The following is a 23,017-nucleotide window of genomic DNA, read 5'->3' as shown; positions in this document are numbered from 1 at the left end:
CGAAATAAACATGTCACGGCCCAAGGCCTCAACCCAATCCTGATTGAGCCTACGCTTAAAATCACCTTGCGACCTACCCACTCTATGAGTTGGGCTATCCTATAAATTAAGCTAAACTGGGTTTCAGTTCATTAGCCTGCAACAGTCTATAAATAGGAAATCAAAGTCCTATTCTATTTCCTCTTCTACTAAGAGTCCAAATCTTACTCAAACTATTAAACTTGATTTGATAAGGTCAAGAAGTCATATCTCTTTCATGATAGGGATTATCTCCCAAAATAGGACTTTGTGTCCTACTAAGATTCCAAATCTTATTTAAACTATTAAGCTTAATCTGATAAGGTCAAGAAATCATATTTCTTTCTTAATAGGGCTATCTCCAAAAAAAGAGGACTTAATGTCCTACTAGGATTCCAACCCCCTGGGTTCACTATAAAAACAGAGGTTTGCTCTCTCATTAGGCATGCAATCTCCCATAGTCAATCTACACTACTCAAAATCATCTATTTGCTCCTAAAATTCTTGCTCCCAAGAACCCAACGCCTTCGCTGTAGTCCTAGCTTCTGACAAGACTCTTGGTAATTCTTCATCTCCTTAATTCTTATCAAATAATCTCTTTCAACTTTGCTGACTTGAGTGTCAGAGTGCCTACGGCAAACACCACCCCGGTGTTTTCTGGAAGCTTCACGCTTGCCCTTTCATGTATGCAGATCTAACGGATTGTCAGTGGCCTCAACCTCACAGGATCAGACCCTATTTTCATGACAGTAGATTTTTTGCATCTACACCAAACACATTTAATATAACGTTCTCAGTAATTTTTAACATAATTTATCTTTTTTTAATATAATATTTTTAATAATATAATATTCTCTGAAGCAAACACACATAATACGTTGCCTAATTCATAAATATTTAACCTACAAATTTACATGGTTTATCCACAGTTTTGCTAAGCACGAACTAGCCCACTTTTGTTTCGCTTTTGTTTATTGCCCAAAGCCTGTTGCACCAAACCCAGAAAAATGAATGGACCATGAATTTACAATTTTGGGCTTCCATTTTCAGTTGGGCTTGAGGAAATTAATTGATGAGTAAAGTTTTTGTTGGGAGAATATTCTTCCTTCTTACAGAATATTCCCTGTTTCTTTGACCAGTCATTGGTTTTTTTTATTTAGGAAATAAATTATTGAATTGTTTCAAGCTATTACGGTCACTCGGTCAGAGAGTCAAGTGGAATGCTGGAAAGGCGTGGACAGATCATAAACATAACAATCCATTAATTTTTATGCTATCAAATACTTTTTTTAAAATATTTTTATATGAATCTTGTAAAAGAAAACATGGGAAGTTCGTCCTAAAATAATTTCCCAATTCACAACAACTCAATTTTTAAGTATTCTATTTTCTATTTTATACAAAATATACATTTATTTTCTTATTCTCAAAATATTATTCTATATTATTCAATTTTTTTTAAACCCCTTAGATTTGTTAATTTAACTAAACACCAAAATTTTTTTTTTTTAAGAAATTGATAAAAACACCCCCCGCAACTCACATTTGTCAGATTCCGATCACTACTGTCGGAAACTGACCAGAATCTGGTTTAATGGTGCACTATCGCTGAATCTGGTCGGTAGTATACCAATCTAGCATTTTTTGATCAGATCCACTGTGGATTTGGCCGTTAATAACCAGATCTTTGGTCGTAGTTAATCATCAACGACGACCAAGATATGGCCGTCGTTGACGACCAAATGTGGCCAAATCCACCGTAGATCTAGGCAAAAAAGGCATACCGGTGCACGACCGGTCAGATCTAGCCGGTCATGCACTGATACGACAACTCCGGCCACCCTCTGGCGGTGGTGGCCAACTGTCGGTATTTAATAGGTGGGTGTGAATGTTTTTGTTAATTTTCAAAATTTTATTATAGGGGTGTTTAGTAAATAAACAAATATATGAGGTATTTTTGTTAATTTTTAAATCCTATATCGTAATAACCATACAATTTTACTTTTTTCAAAATATTATTCTAAAAAATATCAGAATAATGAACCAAGTGCACCATAACATTTTCAATTATTTTTCTCAATTTGAGAATCTAAAAGACAATAAAAATTTTGTTTATATTGCTTTCAATTTTTTTTAAACAGTAATATCAAATACAATATAATTTTTTTTTGTTAAACAGTATGTCCAAACCAGTATGCATACTCTTCAACTGATCCCTATAAGTGATTAACATATATATATATATATAACTTGATCATTTAATTTGTCACAAGTTATGTTATTTTGTGGCTACAATATATAAACTCTAACAAGTGAAGATTTAATATAATATAATATAATCTTTGTTCAGCTTAGAGAAGGTAGATCAAGATTTGCTTAATTTTCTTAATAGACTAGTCCAAAACTCCTTGTAATGCCTATTCACAAAACCACATTTAGTGAGTCATTGACACGTTATATGGTCATGTGATGTCAAAAAATTGTTCAAGCCTTGAAATTAGATTTAAATTTGCATCTCCACTTAATATTTAATCAACCCTGGAATGGTGTTTAATTATAGAGATCAATGGAAAACAAACGAACTCTAATAAAATACCCATTACTCACTTAAATTATATTAAAGGGTCCAATCCAAACCCAGTCTGGAAATAAAATTGAAAAATATTAAAGAAAAGTAAAATCTGGGGAATTAAAAAAGATTAAATATAGATCTTTGCTCCCTACTTCACTCCCATCAATTTCACTTCACTGTCAGTAAATGACTAAACAAACTAAAAATTTTGAATACCAACTCAACTCCCAACACCAACAGAATTATAAAACCATCAAAGACAGAGAGATAGCCAGATGGACACGTTTCCCATAGTAACGTGTCGAAACAGGATTGGTTGAAAGGCAGAAAAAGAAAGGGCCAGTCAAAGAAGAAGACCGGATAAGCCAAGGAATGGACGCCCGAGGTGTACAGTCAAAGCAAAATAAAACTGTCACGGTCAAATGCTTAGGCTGGCAACTTTACCTAAATTTTAATTTATTAAAAAAACAGTGGGGGTCCACCTTGGTCTTTGTATTTTATAAATTTTAAACAATAAAAAATATTCGAATGGTTAAATCGAGAAGGAGATCGTACGTATACTTTTAACTGAAACGTGTGGATGGCTCGTACCCAGTTGTTGTTGTGTGCCCGTGGGGGTTTGGTTTTGATGTGAAATTACGTGCAGGCGACCTTTCTTTTATTTGAAAAGACCAAAGTATCCTTTTTATTTTACTTGCTTTTAAAGTAAATATCCATATTTTATTTTATTATTTTTCGTGAAGTTTTTTCGTGCAAACAACTGCCCCAAAAGAAGAGAGCAGTAAGAGAAAGAAAGGCTTTGCAGCAGGTCATGGTCATGGTCATGGTCATGGCTTTTCATAATAATTTCATGTTTTTGTGACATTTCTATAAATAATTTTTTTTTTTCTCAAATTTTGAGCCCTGTTGTTAGATTAGATTAGAATTCAAAGATTGCATCATTCATTCAATCACTTAGTAGTTTGTAGTACTACTACTACACTTTTGTTCTCTGTTCATCCCTTCAGTGGTCAAGTTTCATTTCCACTATTTCTCCTGTTTGCTTTTAGAATCCTTATTGTGTTTTCCTGGTGAAGCTTCATCAAGAAGTGAAAGAAGCCTGTTTACGTGTTTCTGATGCGTGTTATTATTATGGTAATCAGTCTTTTGACCACTTAATAAAAAGCAGATGAACATTAGATTTTTGTTCAATAAAGAGACTAGCTGTAGTATAGTTTTCTTGTTCTTTGTAATGTGTCTTGAGGGTTCCTATCACTAGCTCATTTTGAGGGCTATATTTCTTTTCTTTTCCCCTCCTCCTTCGAAAGTTTGGGTTTTTTTTTTTCCCTCTTAGACGGTTGTGAAAGATGCCTATGTTTCAGGAGCCAACAAAGAGGGATGGGGTTGTGAGTGGTGATGGGCAGGTCCTAGATTTGGACACTGCTGTAAAAGATGGGGTTTTGGGTGGTGTTGATGGCGCGGTTATTGGTTGTGGTGTTGCTGAGAAATTGGATCTGAAGAAGATGATTGAAGAGCTTGATTTGGCTGAAGTACCTCCGGTGTTTATATGCCCAATCTCCCTCGAGCCAATGCAGGACCCTGTCACTCTTTCCACCGGCCAAACTTACGAGAGGTGCAACATTCTCAAATGGTTCAGTTTGGGGCGTTATACTTGCCCTACTACAATGCAAGAGCTTTGGGATGATTCTGTTACTCCTAATAATACCCTTTACCAATTGATTCACACTTGGTTCTCTCAAAAGTATTTGCTCATGAAGAAGAGATCCGAGGATGTACAAGGAAGGGCAAGTGAGCTCGTCGAGACATTGAAGAAAGTCAAGGGTCAAGCAAGAGTTCAAGCCTTGAAGGAGCTGCAACAAGTTGTGGCTGCTCATGCCACCGCTAGAAAGACAGTGGTTGATGAAGGTGGGGTTGCTGTTATCTCCTCCTTGCTAGGTCCATTTACTTCGCATGTTGTTGGTTCTGAGGTGATTGGCATTCTTGTGAATTTGACACTCGATTCTGAATCCAAAACCAACTTGATGCAGCCTGCCAAGATTTCATTAATGGTTGATATGTTGAATGAGGGGTCTATTGAGACGAAGATTAACTGTACTCGGTTGATTGGGAAATTGATGGAGGTGAATGATTTTCGTCCGGAGGTTGTGTCAAGCCATAGTCTTTTGGTAGGGTTGATAAGGCTGGTGAAAAATAAGAGGCATAGCAATGGAATTTTGCCTGGACTTAGCCTACTTAGGTCGATATGTTTTCATAAAGAAGTTAGGAGGTTGATTGTCAGCATTGCAGCCGTTCCTCAACTGGTTGATTTGTTGCCTTCTCTGGATCCTGACTGTTTGGAGTTAGCGCTTTGTATCTTGGATGAACTTTCATGTGTACCTGAGGGAAGACAGGCTTTGAAGGATTGTGCAAACACAATACCAAATATGGTGAGGCTGCTGATGAGAGTTTCGGAGAGTTGTACTCAGTATGCATTGTCAATCTTATGGTCTGTATGTAAACTTGCTCATGAGGAATGTTCAACCATTGCCGTGGATGCTGGTCTAGCTGCAAAACTTCTTCTTGTCATTCAAAGTGGTTGCGATCCTGCGTTGAAGCAAAGGTCTGCAGAGCTACTAAAGCTGTGTAGTCTAAACTATACAGATACCATTTTCATTTCCAAGTGCAAGCTCACAAGGACAATCCAATGAGTGGGAATAATATGCTTGTTGTACACTATCCTTTTGATGCTAGGGCAAGGGAGTTAAGGGACTGATGGCTTTGACATCGTGGTTGTCTCGGATCAGCTAAGAAGTGTAAATAGTGCTTGCTCTTCTGTATATTCTTAATCACTTTAGTTCCAGTTATTGATTCTTAAAAACATGGAGAAGCATATTATCCTGTGGTGGATTGACATCAATTGATCATTAGCCGATTCTAATTGTCAATGCGTTCTTAGATAAACCCCATCAAGAAGTTCTGTAAAATGTTAGATTTTGGTGGATTTGTGTTGGGGTGGGTGGGGGTATAGTTTTTGGATAAGAATACTTTGTATGGGGGAGATAATTCTGTGCAAGCAGTTCGGAGCTTACTATTGCAATTATAAGTCCAGCAATTGCTTTGTTCTCCCTAGCTCTTAGTTTCCGGGGGGGCTCCAATTTTCCTTTCTATTGTAGTGGGAGTGTTTCTTTTGAACCCCGCAAATGTAGAGGCTGGAGTGCCCTTTGGCCTCAAATTGTCAATTTAATGTACAAGGAATGAAATTAGCTACTTTATTATTATCTAATCTTGTCTTTCACTCTTCTTCTTCAGATTCTGAATTGATAAAAGTAATGTACTGGTTCATCTTGATATTCTAGTTTCAAAGATGGTAACTGTGGCGCATGGGAAAGAGAAAGCGACAAAACTTTGGTCTTTGCTTGGAAGATTTGCTAAGCAGATGCTTGAATGGTAAGACTGTCGACACCTGGAGGCATAGTGTACTTTTGTTTACCCTTTGCGGGGCTAAGTGAGGGACAAGACCTCTTGTTACCTCACCCTCAATTACTGTTTCACATGAAAAGATAGAAAAGAAAGATGAAGGGATACACTCAATCCCTCTTCAATTATTATTACTATTTATATCAGAAAGCAACTCCAATTTGTGAGGGCAGTAATTGCAGAGCAACCAATGCCCCTCTAACAGTAACAGGACCATGACCATGTGATAAACGCTGTCGATTCAACTCAAACCTTTCATCAACCAAATATTAAAGGGATTCAATTCAAATGTTGATGAAAATAGGATAAGGTTATGATATATTTGAGATTGTATGGTAGCATTTCGCTTGACACAAACACAGCATTAAATGCAATAGGTAGATTGTTTTTTACCAAGGGGGACATAAGAGGAAACAACAAGTTTTGAATATTGGTGGGCCTTCAAAGTCGCTCTACAGTGAAGACCAAATACTGGTTACACATTCATAGCTTCGGCTTCTACAGCACCTTTTTGTAACCTAGACAAATTTCTTCATTTTCAATAATATTAAATTTAACAGCAAAACAAAAGACCCCTCCTTTGAAACCTTTGCTTGTCCTTTAAAAAGGGCCCTACTTAATGTCCTCTGTGTTGGGCCAACCAAGAAAAAATTTACCTTAAGATCTTTTATTCTGAAACCAGAGATTCGTGCGATCTAACCGTAGATTTTGCATTATAATGACTGAACATGTGGGTCATAAATATTAGTTTCTCCTTTTAATGTCAGTTGAATTCCAGTATGGAGACTTTCCTTTTTCTGTCTTAAAGATACAGCTTGCAATTTCAAGTTGGTGGTGGTTCCACTAAAAATGTTTAGCTAAATAAGGGAGCTGACGAGAAGAGAAACGGGGGGTTTGGGGTATAATTATAGGCCTATTTAAGAAATATTCGAAATTATAATTGAAAATGTGGTTGTTAAATTGAGGAACAAGGGCAGTGAAAAATGATTCCATCTCAGTGCGGCCTGTTGTCGTGTAGTTTTCAGCTTTGACTAATGAAAATTGATAGTGGCATTATTTGATTGTGAACCTTCAAGAAAAAGCAAAAGCTCCTTCCTTGTGTTTCTGCTGCCTATTTTGGATGCTTTTTTATGTTTGATAACTGTAGCTAATCATGAAAATTGGAAACCCATCTTTTTTTAAAAATAAAATGTTAAATTAAGGTGGCTTTGAGGGCGATTCATGCAGTGGGACTGGGAGGTAGGCCCATTGAATGACCTTTCAGCGTCCACTTTCTAATCTTTGAAACGTGAGCCCATATTTTAACAAATAAATATCTACTAAATAATTGGATTGGAGGATTATTGCTCCCTCTTTTCTTTTTTCTTTTTTTGAGAAAAAAGAATTCAAGCAATCATCTATCTCAATTCTCAATGTTTCAAGAGTTGTGACTTGTGACAATAATGCAATGCATTTCTTTTCTTGGAACAATATTTTTTTTCTTTAATTTTAATAATTACAATTAAAAATAAAATTGTGAATGATTTAACAAGATTTGACTTGTAATTATAATGACAAAATTTGTAAAATTCAATTCAATATCATAAATATTATAATAAGTTAAATAAAATATGATGGTATTTTGGTGTTAATTTATTGGGAAAGAATGCATTAATTATTGATTAGTTTATTATGTAGACTAGAGTGATGATCTCACGAGAAACTTGTACTTACAATTCATTCTTCACACCACAGATGAGACCTTCTGAGTCTGACTATTTTACTCAATTAATATCGGATCTGCCCATCTGGGTTCGGGTCCTGTGAGATAGCAGATGAAATGAAAAAAATAATTCATGAAATTCAAGTTTCAGAGAGAGGTTGTCCTAATGAGAATCTGAATAGTTGGTGAAATTATAGATAGGATTCCAGGTTTTAAGTAGATGAAATGAGAGAATAATTCGAAAAGTTAAAGTTTAAGAGAGTGAAGATTTTTAGATACAAGATTTGTAAACAAGAAATTAATTATTTAGTCAAACAATTCATGCTAAAAGTAAAATCTAAGAATTGAAAAAGCAAAGTGAAGCAGTGATTGGTTCACGTGAGTTTGGAGATGTCTTCGGGAGTCACGTGTTCCATGATTAGCCTGTGGCCTATTTACAAATACTAATGTTATGTTTGCTCACCATCTTATTAACCATCTTATTATCTTTTATAAATATAATACATAGTATAGATATTATATGCATAATACAAGTATTATGTGTGCAATTTTAACAAAAATTGTATGATGGTTAATACAATTCATAAGTAAACATAGTATTTTTTATTTACAAATTATGAGTTAAAATGAAAGAAAGACTGCTAAATACCTCGATCAAAGTTTAATTACTATTGTAATTAATAACTGATACTACTCAACAACGAGCACTAATGGCGGTCTAAATACATTAGCATCTGGTTCTGGTCTCACATTTTACAGTAATTTTTTTGTAGGATTTTCTTATCTTCTGTCTGACACTCTAAATCCTTATATAAGTTTTACCCATCATAGCTTCATTACCACATAAGTGGAAATGGTATGCAGCTCAATGGGATTCCAACATTTGAAGCTGTTAAATACTTTTTAACTATTTAATTAATCACTCCAACCCTATGAACAACACAGAAAGGACAGTTGGAATTATTTCGGTGTCAAAATCAAAAGATATTGGTAGTTAATTATTGGTTAGTTCGGTCAAACAAATGGCCGCTTGTGACATTTTGAGGGCGCTGTCGCTATTAAGAGGCGGCTGGTCTACCCCTTTCGATCAAATCCTTTCTTTTATGTTCACTATTACACTAATGACTTTATAACAACACCAATTGATCAACCATGAAAGAAAATTATGGAGGGAGATATTTAATTAATCATGGGAGAGAGATGGTCAAAAATTCAGCACTTGACCTCGCTTTTGCAGATGTCACCTCTTAATCATCCATGGCGGCTGTTCATTAAAAAAAAAAAAAAAAAAAAGTAATGCAAAATTTGAATTTCTGTTGCTCCTCCAAACGGCTTCATCTTGCGGTCATTGGCTTTCCTCTTCTACCACCCATCACCCTTTTATCTGTGTTCTATATAAAGCAGTCTTATCAGGAATAATGTCACATTACAACAAAATCAAACTCATTGAGCGGATGTATTGTTAAACACCATTCATTTACAGGCGAAAACTCTATTACCATGGACGGTTATAATTATTCTTCTTCATCTGCATACTTACAGCGGCACTCAAGAGATACAGTAGAGGGCATGAAAGCACCAAACTCTTATCATTCATCGCTCCATGCAGTGCGTAAGGCTCCATTAAAGCCATGGAAGAAACCAATAGCACCACTGCCACCAACAAGACCAAAAGTGTACAAAGTGGATCCTGTAAACTTCCTGGACCTGGTTCAAAAGCTGACTGGTTCATCCGAATGCCAGTCTCAACGTCTCAAACGTGTGGCTCCACCTCCATTGAATGTCGCGCCAATCTCATGTTTCAGTGGAGACAATTATGCAGCTGCACCCCTGCAGCTGCTTCCTTCACCAGCAAAGACGCCATTGTCTGCTCTTTACAAGGAGTTGATGTCCGAAATGTCAGATTCGAAACCCCAAAAGATGTTGGATTGTGGGATGGAATCGAATTCACTTGGATTGAGTTTGTCACCATCTTCTCATACCTGGTGTGCTTTCCCTCTTTTGAGTCCTGGAACTCTTTCCAGTTTGGAGCAAAGCACATTTCTTTAGTTCTTTCAGAAATGTTGCATCTACTATTTTCATGTACTTTTTTCTTTTTTTAGTTTTGTTGGAAATGGTTGAACCTGATCATCAAGAACGTCAAAGCAGTTATAGTTAATATTTGTGCTGGACAACCATAGATTAAAATAACAGCTGTTCACAATTAATATCTGCTAAGGATTTATTTCGAAGCTTTGGCTTTCGATTGTTCCCTTTTCCGATATACATGTATAGTGTCCTGTAAAGTTCAAAAGATAATAAATAAGTCACATGCTAATCTACTTCTTTAGTCCTTTACAGAGTTATAGTCATGAATCGTTGGAGAATTCCATTAACAACTTTTATAATTTTTATAATTTCAAATATTGTAATTAATTTTATTCTATTAAGATTTTTTTTTGTTTAAAGACTTATTTACCCATTGCTTTTTAGTTCATGGCGTTAGAAAACGGTGGTCAGGTGAGGGTATTGAGAATATTGAAAATCTCAGGAGAGGTATACGAAGGTTTCTGTAACAGTTGGTGGTAATTTGGAGTTTCATGAAATGTTAGGTGAGGTAGGTGATAGTAAGCCATTTTATAATTGCATGTGACTGGTAGAACTGCATCGACGACTAATGTTAGTGACTTGTTCAAATGTTTAAACTATGTATCTTTCGTGAATCAGCTGTTAAAATAATAAGTAATGTCTCCTAAGTTCGAGTCCCCACAAGAGCAAGAGGAGGATCTAGCATAATCTTCCGAGTTTGAATTCATATATGCACTAATAGGGATAACCATTAAGAGGACTTACCCGACTGTTAACTTCAGGACCTTGAGGGATTAGTTGAAATGTGCATAAACTGATTCGAACACGCCCATAATAAAAAAAAATAATAATAAGTAAGTTTGGCTTATTTTCCTGCATTCTTTCCATCCTGCACAGGCGTGCGAATCTTAAAATGGCACCGGGAGATTATTGATCTCTGACATACATCACAATGCCAATTGCTCACAAATCACAGCAAATTTTGATTAGCATTTTATATTTATCAGCTCCAGGCTCACGGACGTAATATTAACTAAATGATATCCAACTTAAAGTCAACTAATTACCATATCAGGACTTAGTCAGGACTGGCCCAAGACACTAACTTAGGAAGTGTTTGTTTAAGCTTATGATTATAAACTAATTTTAGTTTATAAACATTTGAAATTTTAAGCAATTACGTGTTTGGTTAAAGTATTTATAAGTGACTGATAAGTAGTTAACGTGTTTGGTAAAATGTGGTTTATAAGTACATTTTATTATAAAATGACTAAAAAGGATACTGCATTAAACAAGAGTATACTATGAAATTTTAAAATTAAATAAGGATAATGTGATAATATACCTAGTCAAACTAGCTTATAAAAAAAAAAAAAAAAAAGTACTTCTCTCCCAACTTATTTTTTCTTTTTTTGCTTATATGCTCAAAAAAGTTATAAACAAATAGATCAGTTTAATTTTAGAATTTATAAGTTAATTTGACCAACTTATAAGCTTAGATAAACACCCCCTTAATGTCAACTTTAACCAGGAGTGTTGTGGTATCACAATATCTAATAGCATCACATAATTGACAAGTAATTTCAATGAGAAATACTAGCTTTACAAAGAGAAATACAAAGAGGGACATACAAAGACAAATCCTACCCTTAAAAGAAGGGAAAAAGAGAGAGAGAGAGAGACAATCATAAAGATTAAGGACAAAATTTGTCTTTGTATACCCCTCTTTGTATTTCTCTTTGTAAGGCTAGCATTTCTCAATTTCAATAGCAAAGAATCTACTAAATTTTAAGATGAATAGAACAGGTCCAAACTTAACACTGCCTGGCCTTGAATCTCTTCAGTGAAAAGTCATAATTTGACAAAAAGAAGTGGGAAAATATAGGAGGATTTAACCACAAACGTGGCATTAATTTTTATTTTTTTATATATATTATAGTAGGAGCATGTCATTATCTATATTGAACAAAATGAAAATATTTGTTCAGACGGAGACATTAGCCTCTGAAGTCTAAATCCTGTTCAACTAGAAGCAGCCCTTTGAAACTCAAAGATTTAGGACATGACAGAAGGATTAGAAACAAATACTACTTATATAGTGGAAAGTGGGAAAAAAATTATATCCTGTAGGCAATAGATTTAATCTATTTTCTGGAGCACACAAAAAATCTTCCACCATCTACAGGATTAATTACATTACAAAAATGTTGAATTATTTAGCTAATTGGATGTAACATGACATGATCAAATACATAGAGTCCAAAACCCCATATTTTGGAATGAATTAAGTTCACAGAGATCGGTCCCAAGCAATTTGAATACAATCTAAACGCATTTAATCAATTAAAGTAGATTAAAAATAGACAAGATTTGAAGATTATAAAATATGATTCATTTATATATACACAGAAAATGTGACATCATAGTACAAGTCATATTACACATCTCGGTAAGATTCAAACAGGTTTGATATGAAGTTTCAACATAAAAGAAGAGAATGAAAAATGCTAGGCAATTCAGATCAAAACCATAGCTTTTTTGTGTACCAGTAATTGAAGATACATCAGGTTTGATTCTGCCCCTATTGATCCCAGTAGTTCCTTAGCTGTGACATATGTAAGAGAAGCTCGTCTCTGCCCAAACCAGTGACACTACTGGTCATGATCCAAGGGGGATGCTGCGGGTAGTTTTCTCTTATCAGCTCCTGGAAACTCCTGATATTCTCATCAGGCCTTCTTCCTTTGGCCACCTTCATCTTGTCACATTTTGTGAAAACAAAAGTCATTGGTATCTGAACACAGCAGAAATGCAACAAATTAACATGAGAAAGTTTGATATAAGAATGGTTGAATTAATGAGCTTAAGATTCAGGAGCAGCTTACATTGTTACGTCCAAGCCAATTGGCACAGTCTAGGTCGATCTTCTGAGGTGGAACACTTGCATCAATGAGAAGAAGGACAGCGACCAGAGTTTCTCTATTTTGAAAGTAGCCTTTTGTGAATGAGAACCAATCCATTCGAGCAGCATCTGGAGCTTTAGCAAAACTACAGGCACAAGGAATCCGCCAAATATTAAGTAAAGAACAAATATTTCACGGTCGCATAAAGTTTTGCTTATATGAAGAGAAACGTTCAGCTTCTTAGATTGTTCCATGGTTTAACAAGGTACCAATATCATGCATTAACTTGTAATTAGCTATGCTAAAAGAAATTCTAGGAAAACTGTGAAATCATTAGAGGTTTTTGTGACCTTTCATTTGGCACTTTTCCAGTCAAAGAAGTAAGATTAAACCAAAAATCCCTCTTTAGAAGTGTTAGAAGTTTCAAGAACTTCTGTGCTGAGAATTATAGAGTGAAGTAGGCTGAAAAAGTTTCCACTGAAAATTGATTTGGATTGTACATCTTGGCTGCTCATGGATTACTAAAGGTTCATAAATAGAAGTAAGGAACTAGCTTCTTCAAGCTTTTCAGAGGAAATTACTTGAAGCTTGGCGAGAGAAGTTCAACAATGATAATGGCAATTTAATTGATTTTCTCAATATGATGCTGTGTTTGTTAGAACCATCGCTGATCTTCAGGGCATAAAGGTTGAAGATTGGAGACTTCTAGCTTAAACTATAATCAATATTATTCAGTGTGGGAGAAGGTTTGAAATGAGTTTGACTAAGAGGGGCAAGGAATTTTCCTACCATTTCAGTTCTTAACATGAGAGCAAGATCTTGGAACAGAAAATTAAAAAGCGGCACTGGATACTCTCATTAACAAGACACCACAGAAAGACTTAACAAGACAAAATCAACTAAAGTAAAATGTTAAAAACAACTAAAAACAAAAAAAAAAAAAAAAAAAAAAACCCAAAGTACTAACAAATAAAGTGTAAAGAACTTACCCATAACCAGGCAAATCAACAATATACCAACTTTTGTTCACTAAAAAATGATTTATTAGCTGAGTCTTCCCTGCATAAACATAATTTGATTAAAACCAAAAATTAAATGTAATAAACAAACTAAAAAAAGAATAAACAAAACAAACAAAAACCTGGTTTTTTCGATGTGAGAGCAATTTCTTTTTTGCGAACCAGAGCATTAATAAGCGAGGACTTTCCCACATTGGAGCGACCCACAATTCCAAACTCGGGTCGGTCATCTTTTGGGCAATCCTTGGCTCGACCGCTGCTTTTTACAAACTCCGCTTCCTTAATCTGGGAATGACCCGCATAGGGCCCCACCACGATATTCGACCCAGGCAAAATCATGTCTTCAGTCACCTCGTCCGGGTCGACACCAGGTGGCAGAAAGAGGACGGTCCGTACGAACCGGGCCGTGTCCGACATGGGTTGCGACTGTTTTGTGGTTTTTGAAGCCGTAGTGGTCACATGGGACCTCGGGTTTGGACCCAGCTTGGGGTTTCGGATGGAGCGAGAGAAGTTGACTTTGCAAGAGAGAATAAATGGACATTGTTTAGGGGAGGGAGATAGAGATACAGACGATGCTAAAAGACTGAACAGTCGATTTCGAACGAGCATTTTTTAGGGGTTTTAGGTTTTCCGGTTAAGGGGTTAACTGTTAAGGAGATTAAAGCAATCAAGACAATAACGGTGTCGTTTGAGAGACTTTTGTTTGTGAAAAATCTTTTAATTGGTAATATTTTCAGTCAAGTGAGTTATTTTCATTAAAAAACAGTACTAATCTACAGGGCATCTCATGTACATTAGATAAGAGTTACTTTGGGAGCCTTCTAATACTATAAGGATATATTAAAAAAATTATTTCAAATTTATGTTTCTTGTCTTTTAAGATATAAAATCACCATGAGAGGTAAACGGCCACCGACAAGCTAACGGGGTCAGGTTGGTGAGGGGTTTTGGAGAGCAGATATTGGAGAAATTAGTGATTTCCAATGCCAGGATTGATTGGAAAAGGCTTGAGAAATTATGGCCCAAAAGGTATCGGTGGTTGACGATTGGCGGAGTAAACGGATAAGGTATGATAGGGGTTTTGGTGAGAGGGCTGAGGGGAGGAAGATGGTGATGTTAGGAAAGGCCAACAACACCGGGTACATGCCGAAAAGGTTGAAAATGGATGTCGCAGACTATGGAGTTGGGTTGCAAGATTCGTAAAAAATCGGTCAAATCAAGGACTATCAAGGCTAGGAAATCACTTGAGAAATGATAAAGTGATGATTTCGATCGATTTTGGTGAGAAAATGTAATACCCCGTACTTCTTTTTTACGGAGTTTCATTAAATTTTATTTTGTGATTCTAGGGGTAAAGTGTAATAATTTAAAAGTTTTGGGGAGTAAAAATAGCCGAAATAAGTGAGGATTCCAGATATTTTGATGAACAGTGACCATTCAATGAAAAGAAAAACGGGGAAGAAGAAGAAGAAAAAAAAAAGAGAGGAAAAGAGAGAAGGAAAAGGAGCGAAAGAAAAGAGAGAAAAAAGAGAAAGAAGAAGAAGAGAAGGAGAGGAAGAAAAAAAGAAAGAAGGGAGAGGAAGATGGAACCAATAATAGAAAGAGTGGAGAGAAGAGAACGATGGAAGTGGTTGGAAAAGTGGCTACAGGCGAGCGAATTCCGGTGATCGGAAAGAGCAAAGGGAGATTGAGCAAATTGGGAGGTGAGTAAAGCTTGATATTTCCCTTTTTGGTGATTTATGATTCAATTGGTTTAAAGAACTCACTTTGGATTGTTTTGTCTATAATTTGGTATAAATTCATGAAAACAAAACTAAAATAGGGAGATTGATTTCAATAAGTTGGTGTGAGTAGAGTATACATGTGTTTCCTAAACAAAATTTGGTTAAAGATGTGATTTTGATATAAGGGCTCACTGTACAAAAATCTGACCATCTGGGCTCCGTTTGATTCCCTTTTGGGAATACTACTATTAGTATTCCTAATAAAGTTAAACAGTAAAATTGCAAAAACTCACAATATTATTCAATATTATTTAACTTTTTTTAAACCCCTTAAATTTGTTAATTCAATTAAATACCCCTAAATATTTTTTTTAGAAATTGCAAAAACACCCCAACAACCCACGTTTACCAGATTTCGGCCACTACTGCCAGAATCTGGTATAACGGCACACTACCGACTGAATCTGGCCGGTAGTGTGTCGATCTAGCCTTTTTCGACCAGATCCACGGTCGATCTGGCCAGAAAAGGCCAGATCTAAGGCCAAAGATTTGGCCGTAGCCAGTCGTCAACGATGGCCAACATATGGTCGTCGTTGTTGACAATCAACGACGACCATATGTTGGCTGTTGTTAACGAGCAAATACGATCGGATCTGGCCGTCAATGGCTAGATCTAGCAGTAGATTTGGCCTTTTTCGGCCAGATCCACCGTGGATCTGGCTAAAAAAGGCCATATCAGTGCACGACCGGCAAGATCCAGCCGGTCATGCGACGATACGGCCAATCCGGCCACCCTCCAACGGTGGTGGTCGGTTGTCCATATTTTTTCGGTGGGTTGGGGGTATTTTTGTTAACTTTTAATGTTTTATTATAGGGGTGTTTAGTAAATAAATAAATATAGTGGGTATTTTTATTAATTTTCAAATCCTACATCATAATACCCGCCCAATTCAACTTTTTTAACTTTTTTCACAAAACTTTTCTAAAAAGTGTAAAAAAGTGAACCAAACGGAGCCCTGGAATTCCGAAATTTTTTTGTATGGTTTGGGTTTTTGTTTGAAGCTGAATTTCGGATATGCTGTTGTAGACTTCTTGAGGAGTGTTTAGAAATTTATTTCACTCAAAAACTCGAAGGATTAAATTTTATATGGATTTTTTAATTTGTCTTGTGAATTTTGGAATTTTCGTTTTCTGCAGAATATGTATGTTTGGAAAATTATTTGATGCATCTATTCTTATCCAAATTGAGTGATTTTAAATTCTGGTGAATCCTATATGTGTCTAGTTTAATTCTGGAGAGTTTCATGAGGTTTGGATTAAGGGCTGAATTGTTATGAATTTTTCAAGTCAGTAACCCCAATTCTGGATACAGGGGACAGATTTGAATGAGTTGAAAGAAAATTGTGTTTTAAATAGTCATTGATTCCGGAATGACCTGAGAAAATTATGGGAACAACTTATGTGTCTCTAGAACACCCCGGTAAAATCATGGCTTAAAATGATGAATATAATTTTTAAGAAAAATCCGAGAGCGACTGATGTTCGATTATGAGACAGTTTTGTTAAAGAAGAAGTTATGTTAATCTTTTGGTGTGTGAAGTGTCCAATGATTTTAATATTGAGGTGTTACCTTATGGGGACTTATGTATGGAGGATTTATTGGATTTTGTATATAGGGAGGCAAACGGGGGCATTATTAGAAGATTTTAATTATTTTTCGGCTTAAGGGTCGAGCTTCAAACTGTGAGTGGAAAAATCTAAATCCTTAACTTTCTTTTTAACAAAGTTATCTCTAAATGTTCTTTTATACTTGTTGATTGTTTTAAATTGCCTAATCTGTTTGATTTATTTATATAAATGAGCTTTATTGCAATGTGATTGTTGATTGACATGAGAAAGATGAAATTTTGATGTTTTGTGGCAATAGTTCGAAAAGAAAAAAAACAGGGTTGAAATTGTTAGATTTGAAAATATTTGAGAACTTGCATTTATATTTTTAAGTTGTGAAATTATTATATGCTCATGAGAAAAATGTTTTGAGAATAGTATGAGATGATAGTGGGTTTCAAACCACTCTATGTAGTACCCATCCCCCTCATGATGTGGATTTGATTCTACACATGCGTATGATTTGATATTGTCAGCCTAAGTGGGTCGAAGGCCTGAGCGAGGCAAATATCGCTACATTGGATGGATTTTGCCGGCCCAGGTGGGTCGAAGGCCTGAGCGAGGCATATATCGCTAGTATCGCTACACATTATTTGATTTGCCGGCCCAAGTGAGTCGAAGGCCTGAGCGAGGCAGATATCGCTACACGGGATATGATTTTGCCGGCCCGAGTGATGCTTGGACTCACTGGGTCGAAGACTTGAGCGATAACCGATTCTGCCTAGCAGGATGGATTTAGTGGTTCAACCCGCGTGATGTTAGATCTTGCCGGGTTGGACGGATTTACCCCTGGGTACTAGTTAGGTGAGAGTTTTCACATGTGATTGAAAGATGGTTTGGATATGTATATATATGTATGTCATTTATTTGAAAATGGGAACTTATAAATGTAAATGTTATCCGTATATGAACTGTTTCTTAGAAATGATATTTTTAGAGAAACATGAGTATTGATTCGTTTACCATAATAGTGTTCAGAAAGAAGTCTTGCTATGAGAGATTTCAACATGTGTTATGAAAGGTGGTTTATATTAAAATGTGTTTATGGAAATGAAATTTTATGAGCATGAGGGTTTTTATTGTATATTGAAATGTTTTATTACATACTAACCCATTCCCCACTCATTGAGCATTTCTAGCTCACCTCTCGTTTTCAAATGTTTTTCTTTCCCCCCACCAGGTCAAGAAGGAGATCGTGCGGAGGAGTGAATCCCACTCAAGGTTGGGCCACACGACTTCATTTCATCATATATTCTATAGTTGTGTTTTATTTTCCGCTGCAAAGTTTATGTTTTCTTCATCATGTATTTATTTCTTGTTCTGTATTATTAAAGATATGGAAAGATCTAATACCATACATTTCATTTTGTGAAAATTTCAGTTACATTATTTATTTGCAAATGACGTTACATCTATTCGTGAGGAAAAAAAAAAAAAGTACTTATAAATGTTTTAGCTAGAAGAGTTTTATGATGTTTTTATTCATAAACAGGTTTTATAGTTTTTTTACATGACACGTCTCGATCACCCAAGTCTTAGGGTGAAATCCAAGCCTATGGGATAAGGAGGGTCAAGACGGGTCGTGTCAGAAAATCTACCGGAATAAGCTCCAAACGGTCGGTGGCGGAAGAGGGGTGGAGATGATTTGTGTGAGTGCGAATTTTGGGATTGAATGTGGTGATATTTGAGACGTGTAAATGACCATTTTAACATTTTATTGTTAAAAGAAATTCAATGTATTAATTTAGGGGTGCAAATTGGAATATATGAAACTAAAGGTACAAACTTGCTAGTTCGTCAAACTTTGGGTGGAGATATATGCAAAAGTTTATAATAAATTTTGGCTTTTTGGCTTTTATTTTTTATTTGGGGGGGGGGGGGGGGGGGGGGGTGTTGGTTGTTTAGATAAGAAATTATATACTATTTTTATTTTTGTAATATATTAAAAAAATTATAAAATTTTGGGCCATTTTTGGCCTTATTTTTTGGGGCCCTAGGCAGGTGCCTCACCTGCTTATCCCTTGGGCCAGCCTTGCTAATATATTCTAGAATTGCTCTATTTTGAAACATTAGATTAACAACTAGGATTTGTGGTTTAATGAGCTCAATCAAATTGCTTCATTTTGACACATTGGGTTTGTATTTATTGCTCAATTTTGACATGTTGGATTTGTATTAATAATTAAAAATTAATAAAAATTGTATTAATAATTAATAATAATACTAATTATATAGGTGTATTGCATTGACATTCCAAAGGTCAAACCATAATGACACATTGGATTTGTGATTGTCATATTGTTGAATTTTATTGGTGATGATGTAGACAATAATAATTGTTGCATTGGTATTCCAAAGTTGGATGTCTGGTTTAATGAGATATTAATGCACTACATTGATATTCCAATAATAATAATATAGGTGCATTGCATTGACATTCCAAAATTGCGACTATTTTGACGTGTAGGATGTGCATTAATAACAAGTATACAAATGCATTTGATTGCTATTAATAATTGTGGTTTAATGACATATGTCTAGGATTGTTATTAATAATTATAGGTGCATTGTATTGACATTGCAAACTTTTCTTTGTATTCAATTTGTATTTAATTGTGTTGGCATTCGAAAGGTCTAAATAAGGGGTTATAAAAGGGGCATATATTCAATTGTGTATTATCGCAATATGTTAGTTGGTGTCAATAATCCGTCTGGTCTTTTGTTAATTGTTTATAGGTCATGTTAGTTTGTGTCAATAATACGTCTGTTTTTCATAATTTTGTTAATCGATGATTTTTTATTTAGTTATGTTTTTGTTGTTGTTTACACGTTAAAGATTCATGAATTGGCATGGAATAAAGACATGATGTCCGATTGACATTGTCAAATGAGTTGTTATTTTGATTCGTTCTTTTGAATTGTAAGTATATCTTCTAACTATTTTAATATGAAATTGTAAGTACATCTCTTAGCTATTTTAACGGTTATTATTTGATTGAATGATTGTTTTTGTTCGGTCAATTTATTTGAAGGATTAATTGTGTTAGTCCTGCTGAACGGTAAGTGTATTCTTTAACAATTTTAATACGAAGATTAATTAACTTTTGTTTATTTCGTTTTCAGGTAATAGTTGTTATACGAATGAATAATTGTTCCTTAACAATCTTAACATGAAGATCGATTAAATTTTATTATGTTTATTTTCAAGTAAATGTTCATCTACTTTACTAAGATCAAATCGAGGATGATCCTATTGTCAGCTAAACTGTGAGTATGTGTCATAACTATATTATTAGAAATAGTTCATTTGTGTTGAACATGTTTTCTGTAAAAACATTCATGTATTTTAATTTGTTATATGAATGATTAATTGTTTATGTCCTACTGATGTGCAAGTATATATGTTAAATGAATTAATCTTGGTTGATTCCGTTTTTCAATTAATAGGTGCTATTTGAAATATTTCTTATCAGTCCAAATATGATAATTCATTAAATTTGGGTTAAGTAAACCATTTATTTTATTATCACACGCACTTCGGTTTCCACTTAATAATCAGTAGTAAATTAACTATAACTTGTTCAATAAAAATCCAATTGATGATCGGATTGAATTTTTAGAAGCTAGATAGAAAGTGATTTAATTTGATATATTATACGCTTAATTTGGATAACTGTAGTCTCATTGCCAAACCATTCCTTTTATCATCACATACATTTTGGTTTCTCTTGTTTCTCGATTTCCACTGAATATTCAGTAGTAAATTAGTCATAACTTGCTCAATAAAAATCCAATTGATGAGTGGTTTGAATCTTTGAAAACTAGAAATATATGTATTTAATTTGATATATTATACGCTTAATTTAGATAATTATAGCCCCACTGCCAAACCATTACTTTTATCATCACACACATTTCGGTTTTCACTGAAGAGTTAGTAGTAAATTGACCATAACTTGGTCAATAAAATTCCAATTAATGATAGGTTTGAATATTTAGAAGCTAGAAAGACAAGACTTTAATTTGGTATATTATACGCTTAATTTGGATAATTGTAGCCCCACTGCAGAACCATTCCTTTTATCATCATATATTTCGATTTCCACTAAACAGTCAGTCGTAAATTTACCAAAATTTGCTCAATAAAACTCCAATTGATAAGAGATTTGAATCTTTAGAAACTAGACAGATAGGGCTTTAATTTGGTATATTATAATAAATTTAGCCCTACTTCCAAACCATTCATTTTATCATCACACACATTTCGGTTTTCCCTGTTTCTCGATTTCCACTGAACAATCAGTAGTAAATTGACCATAACTTACTCAATAAAAATCCAATTTATGAGCGGTTTAAATATTTGAAAACTAGAAAGGTAAAGATTTAATTTGATATATTATACGATGAATTTGGATAACTATAGACATGTGGTCGAACCGTTCATTTTATCATCACACACATAAAACCAATTCAATTTTAGTAATGACAAAAGAAAACAAATATTGACATGTAGTTTTAATTGTATTTGTTCTATCTGTTTTTGTTGATATTTTTTTTATGTTACATACATCTATCGAAAATAAGTTGTTGCTGAATATAACAAATTTTATTTGTATCACAAATATCATCTAATGTTTGTTGCCGAACCATATAGCTTTAGTAAACCATTTGTAATATGCCAAACCACTATTATTATTCTTAAAGGAAAACAAATATTGATATGTAGTTTTAACTGTAATTGTTCTATCCCTTTTTGTTGATATCTTTTTATGTTACATACATATATCATGAAAAGAGGTTGTTGTTAAATATAACTAACTTCATTTATGTAACAAATATCAACTGATGTTTGATGCTGAACCATGTAGCTTTAGTAAATCATTCATTTTATCATCACACATATTTAAGTTTCCACTGAACAATCAGTAGTAAATTAACCATAATTTGCTCAATAAAACTCCAATTGATGAGAGATTTGAATCTTTAGAAACTAAACAGACAAGACTTTAATTTGATATATTATAAACTTAATTTGGAGATTTGTAGCCCTACTGTCAAACCATTCCTTTTATCATCACACACATTTTGGTTTCCACTGAACAGTCAGTAGTAAATTGCTCATAACTTTCTCAATAAAAATCCAATTGATGAGAGGTTTGAATCTTTAGAAACTAGATAGATAAGACTTTAATTTGATATATTATACGCTTAATTTGGATAACTAGAGGCCCACTATCGAACCATTCTTTTTATCATCACACACATTTTGGTTCCCCTGTTTCTCGATTTCCACTGAATAGTCAGTAATAAATTTGTCATACTTGCTCAATAAAAATTCAATTGATGAGCGGTTTGAATATTTGGAAACTAGAAAAATAGGTATTTAATTTGATATATTATATAATGAATTTGGATAACTACATACCTGTTGCCGAACCATTTATTTTATCATCACACACATAAAACAAATTCAATTTTATTGATGACAAAGGAAAAGAAATATTGATATGTAGTTTTAATTGTATTTGTTCTATTTTTTTTTTGTTAATTTTTGGATTGATTTTGTTGTTTGATTTGTGGGTTTTACAATTATCGTCCTTTTTGGGATGTTATCATCAAATATTTTTTTTGCTATAGGTAGTGGTCAATTCTATTTGCAACAAATGGATTTGTGTCACAGGACCTTTTATCTTTTTGGCTTTTTCAATGTTTCAATTAAGTTACCTTCAGATTATAATGTTGAAGTTGTTGTTGCTTTCTATGTGAGTTTTCTTCTCAACATTCTTAATTTTTTTTATTTCTAACATAATAATAATAATAATAATAATAATAATAATAATAATAATAATTCATTTTCTCTTCTCAACAATCAAAATCCGTTTTTTCCTTTG

The 23,017-nt window shown here is 34.3% G+C and overlaps 3 protein-coding genes across 3 annotated transcripts; 2 read left to right on the top strand and 1 right to left on the bottom strand.

Moving 5' to 3' along the window:
- Positions 1–3,428: 3,428 nt before the first annotated feature.
- Positions 3,429–5,830, top strand: LOC116118698 (U-box domain-containing protein 30-like). Its single transcript, XM_031404679.1, has one exon. The coding sequence runs from the start codon at positions 3,937–3,939 to the stop codon at positions 5,275–5,277; it is 1,341 nt and encodes a 446-aa protein (XP_031260539.1). The 5' UTR covers positions 3,429–3,936; the 3' UTR covers positions 5,278–5,830.
- Positions 5,831–9,113: 3,283 nt separating this feature from the next.
- Positions 9,114–9,797, top strand: LOC116118737. The gene has a single exon (XM_031404711.1). The coding sequence runs from the start codon at positions 9,249–9,251 to the stop codon at positions 9,795–9,797; it is 549 nt and encodes a 182-aa protein (XP_031260571.1). The 5' UTR covers positions 9,114–9,248.
- A 2,420-nt stretch (positions 9,798–12,217) lies between these two features.
- Positions 12,218–19,602, bottom strand: LOC116118647 (GTP-binding protein At2g22870-like). The gene is made up of 5 exons (XM_031404639.1): positions 19,521–19,602; positions 13,857–14,309; positions 13,705–13,774; positions 12,698–12,860; positions 12,218–12,606 (listed from the first exon to the last, which is right to left on the bottom strand). The coding sequence occupies exons 1-5, from the start codon at positions 19,600–19,602 to the stop codon at positions 12,397–12,399; spliced, it is 978 nt and encodes a 325-aa protein (XP_031260499.1). The 3' UTR covers positions 12,218–12,396.
- Positions 19,603–23,017: the final 3,415 nt, after the last annotated feature.

Source organism: Pistacia vera, unplaced genomic scaffold (assembly GCF_008641045.1).
Source record: "Pistacia vera cultivar Batoury unplaced genomic scaffold, PisVer_v2 Contig1242, whole genome shotgun sequence".
Taxonomy (NCBI): Eukaryota; Viridiplantae; Streptophyta; class Magnoliopsida; order Sapindales; family Anacardiaceae; genus Pistacia; species Pistacia vera.
This window is presented reverse-complemented; position numbering and strand designations above follow the sequence as displayed.

Excerpts from the sequence above, each read along its gene's own strand:
- LOC116118647 (XM_031404639.1), bottom strand. The coding sequence starts at position 19,602 with ATGCACATCCTACACGTCAAAATAGTCGCAATTTTGGAATGTCAATGC. Across the intron at positions 14,310-19,520 it reads ATTATTATTGGAATATCAAT|CATCGTCTGTATCTCTATCT; the intron begins GTAGTGCATTAA and ends TCAGTCTTTTAG. Across the intron at positions 13,775-13,856 it reads TCTCACATCGAAAAAACCAG|GGAAGACTCAGCTAATAAAT; the intron begins GTTTTTGTTTGT and ends ATGTTTATGCAG.
- LOC116118698 (XM_031404679.1), top strand. The coding sequence starts at position 3,937 with ATGCCTATGTTTCAGGAGCCAACAAAGAGGGATGGGGTTGTGAGTGGT.
- LOC116118737 (XM_031404711.1), top strand. The coding sequence starts at position 9,249 with ATGGACGGTTATAATTATTCTTCTTCATCTGCATACTTACAGCGGCAC.